A 4,141-nucleotide genomic window follows, 5' to 3' on the forward strand; every position below is an offset into this window, starting at 1 on the left:
AACTATCATTTAAATCCACATTGATTTTAACTAGACATTGCTGTCATCATTGAAGGACTGAAACTTCTTTTTTACCTCGGCTGTAATCAGCTATAAATAACGTGTTGATAAGTTACCATGTTACTTGAATCTTACAGTGTTGTTAGGGTTAGTTGTTGTTTGTATGTTCTATGTCTTTGGCGTTTACCCATGCCATTAAACCGGGTTTATGTTTAAACTTTTTGCTACTGAGCTTGTTCCTATAGTTTTTCGCATAAATAATGTGTTTATATTTACTTTCATTATTTATTATTATTATACCACATTTTAACAGTATAAGACTCCATTGCCAGACGGAATAGTTCCAGTTTAGCGATATCCAGAAGTCATGACGGCGTGTTTTAGTGCATTCCTAATATCCCTGCTAAATAATGTTTTCACTACAACCTCTAAACTGCTGCAAGGCTGATATAAAGCGATTTGTTACATGAGTAAGCGGGCACGTTTTAAACTGGAACTATCTGTGCGCAGTCTCAGATGGTATGCGAATCTAAGTTGTGCTAAAAGAAAACTGTACTTTAAAATGTCCTTTTCAAGAATATATATTATTCTCAAATTAATCATCGGTTGTATTCGAAATATTTTATACATACATAACGTGTAACACTTGAACATTTGGATGCATACAGAAACGAACGGTAAAACAAAACAACCTTCATCATCCTCTCTATGGCCTTGCTTGTGCGACCAAAAGTGTTAGAAATGGCATACATTCGTTTGCATAAATATTTGATTTTCTGAATGAATACTATTTTCAAAATATTAAATAAAATCGCTGAAAGCGTTGAAAGGCTGTATGCGCGACAATTATGATTTTCTTTTTTTTAACACTTCTGTTCATAGGCAATAAAAGTCGAAACCAAAAACTCGTTTGAGAGGATCAAAACTGCAACCGATAAGTGCATGTCATTATTACCTAAGAAAAGGTTCAGTAAATTGGTGATTATTTAATTAAAATTAACTAATTTCATAACAGGAACTGATAAATCTATATGATCAGAATATCTGAAATAGACCTGGTACCTTTTGATAAAGCTTAAACATTGCTTTTCTTAAATCAAAGTCATAAGACCCAATCAAGCCCAGACGTAGAAATCAAGCGCCTGGAGATGGTAAAGATGACAGGAAACGCCGTTTTCCTTTGTTCCCATTTTCTATCTTTTCTTATATCAAAATGAAGTTTATATTTCCATTTGGAATTTCCCCATTTTTAAATCTATCTTCTTTTCCAATTGTCCCACTTACCCGATTTTTGAATTGGAATTCTAAATGTTTATAATACGCCAATTTGTTATGTGGGAATCCTCCAATTTGATAAATGCTCTAACGGGAAGTCTCCGTACAAAAACATCAGTACACTAAATTATCGGGGGGTTTTTTTATTTTATTTATCATTTCACATACAGTCAATGTAAAATATCTGTAAAAAATAAATTATTTCTCAAATGTGTATGGTCCAATTTCTCCTATATTAAAAATAAAATTGCATTGACCTGGCCAAAATCCCATTGGAATCCCATTAGAAAGGTTCGCTATAAATCAACAATAAATACAAGTTCATTGATACAATCTGAAACCATGCCTTTTTGACGTGTCGAGGACATTTGACAGTTACTCTTTTTTATTTCGGTTCGGCAAAAGTTCACATTGACAGCACCCGATTACATTAAAATATGCGGGCACCAAACTCACTCATGACAACAAAATGTAGCCGCAATTAGCGAAACTTTCATCAATATGCTTACCTCGTTTGTCAAGGGAAACTGACTGTTCTTCCACTGTAACGGTGTCTCTGCAAACATATTGTCCGATGTCAGAGTTTGAGAAATTTATAACTGTGAGATGCAACACATAGCCTGAGGCACTTAATGTCTTAGTGACGCCATATTTCGAGGGATTATTGTTCGTTACTTGAGAGAATATAGGTTCATATGCACCAACAAATTTGTTGTTAAATGTGATTTGAATTCCATTTGCCTTAAGACTATTGATACAGTCTAGTGTCACAATGTCACCTATGTTCACCAGGATCTTGTCAGAGTTGAACAAAAGGCCCCCTGAAAATAAATGTGTAATTGTTAATATATTTAGAAACTGCTGAGAGCTAAAGTAAGTAAACATTGAAGTATTTTGCTGTCCAGAAACATTGCATAGACATAGCATTGATCTTGTTATATGAGAAGAACAATAGAATGCACAATTTCATGCTACAAATATCCGTAATGCTCTTAAACAAGATTCCTCGCAACATCTGACCACATTTTAACCATATTTGTTTCTATGCCGATTCAAAGTTGCCCCCTGACTAACTCCAAACCTTGGTTCTGCCCCATCTACAAAATTATGTTCACAAAACTTAACTTCAAATTTCTTACCGTAAGCAAAGGGAATGAGAAGCAGCAGTGAAGATCGGAAGGTCTTCATTTTACCGCATTCCTAAAAGTGAAGAAACAAATAGTGATGCTATTGTAATATTTTATTCTTTTTTATTCCGTTGATGTCAATGTGACTGGTTGGAGTGTTATCGTATGCCGATATGTATGCCATTTAGCTTTTTTATTGTAACTAAATAGTAACGCCACTGTTGTGGTTTTTAATTTCTATTTTTTACAAACACTCCGCTCGAAAAATGGCTGAAAATGGTAGAAAACATTATGATACTTCAAGATCATTTCCTCCGCTGTTATTTGATATCATCCCGCAACATGTTGCATTGGAAAATCATCAACGATAAAAATGAAAGGAAACCGTATCAAATAAACTCTTTAACCACTGTGCTAAACGGACATCCAAACCTATTCAATGATCGTGAAACGATATTTCAATTTTGGTTCTCATTTAATTCTTAAATTGAAAATGACGCGTCACAAACGATAGAATAGTCGCAAATCATCGCCATTATAGCAACTACACTACAGCACACCAATACGTCAATCGTACAATCTTAGCAACTCGTTCATCTCCGGCAAGCTTTGGGATATCCGTTGGATAATGGCCGAGGTGTTCCGATTGCCAAAAGTTGTCAACTATTTTTTCATTGCTCTTCGACCGCTTGTATAAAGAAGATGAACGTGAACTGGATGCAAATAATTGCGGACTTACCCATATAGTTGTATCAACACTTCACGACAAACCGAATATTGGAGACAAAACTATTCATTATGTTCATTGAAACGGAAGGTGATACGTAGTTTTATTTGATGCATGTCGATGGTCCATTTTAATGCGCGCGTTTATCGAAAAAAGAAATGATTGATGGAATTAAACCAGGAGAATCAGTTGTTTTAACAAGTATATGTGTTGTCAGTAACATCTAAATCTTATCCTCACGGTTGGATTACAACCTATTCCTCCGCGTATGTGATTCCTTACATCAACATGAGACTAGTGTCTTCACTGAGGCAATCATACAGATAATGTTTTGCTGAACAATACTTATGATAATTTGCAATGATGATCAACCATTTTATTGAAATATATTTGAAAGTAGACCATTAGTATGAACAATGAGTGGAGTGAGTGCATTTCACTGTGAAACTGGATAAATAATTATTAATGAAAATCTCAAGTAAACACTGACTAGCTTTAATATAGCTTATAGTTTATTCTAAACGCTCCGAGGATATATAATATATTAAATGTTCTTTTACCAACCTGAGTATATCCTACGCACTAAAAGTATCACAAATGTCACTCTGAATTTAACAATAATATTCTTATCATGTCTGTATCATCTTGAATACACTTTTGGTAATTTATATGAATGTTGATACAGGAAGTTTAAAAGCTAAATAGGTTAACAAGACGTTCATGTAGAAGTACCTAAGTGAGAGCGCATGTGCGTTTGCCATTTTGTTGAAGCAGTTTTTAAACTTATAATAATTCATCATGTATCCACTTAAATGTCTATGCTTTTTTAGATGACGTATTACGTAAGTAAATGAAGTATAAAGCAGCAGTGAGCAACGCATTCCTAATATTGTAGAAACAAAACCCTATCGGTATTATTTGCCTTTTGATGTGTTAAGTTTCATATTTTATTTAAAACCTTTATTATGAAGCGATTTAAGGAGTAAAGGCGGTAATCTTCATATTTCGTTTC

General features: G+C 34.0%; 1 protein-coding gene across 3 annotated transcripts in view; it reads right to left on the reverse strand.

The window, feature by feature from the left end:
* LOC128234293 (hemicentin-1-like) overlaps positions 1 to 3,815 on the reverse strand; it is a 35,326-nt gene extending 31,511 nt beyond the window's left edge. For all 3 annotated transcript variants that reach the window (XM_052948470.1, XM_052948460.1, XM_052948476.1), the window contains exons 1-3: positions 3,694 to 3,815; positions 2,415 to 2,475; positions 1,785 to 2,096 (exon numbers count right to left, since the gene is read on the reverse strand). In XM_052948470.1, the coding sequence (XP_052804430.1) occupies positions 1,785 to 2,096; positions 2,415 to 2,463 (361 nt within the window). In that variant the 5' untranslated portion in view covers positions 2,464 to 2,475; positions 3,694 to 3,815. The remainder of the gene's footprint in view (positions 1 to 1,784; positions 2,097 to 2,414; positions 2,476 to 3,693) is intronic.
* Positions 3,816 to 4,141: the final 326 nt, after the last annotated feature.

Source organism: Mya arenaria, chromosome 1, assembly GCF_026914265.1.
Source record: "Mya arenaria isolate MELC-2E11 chromosome 1, ASM2691426v1".
Lineage (NCBI taxonomy): Eukaryota > Metazoa > Mollusca > Bivalvia > Myida > Myidae > Mya > Mya arenaria.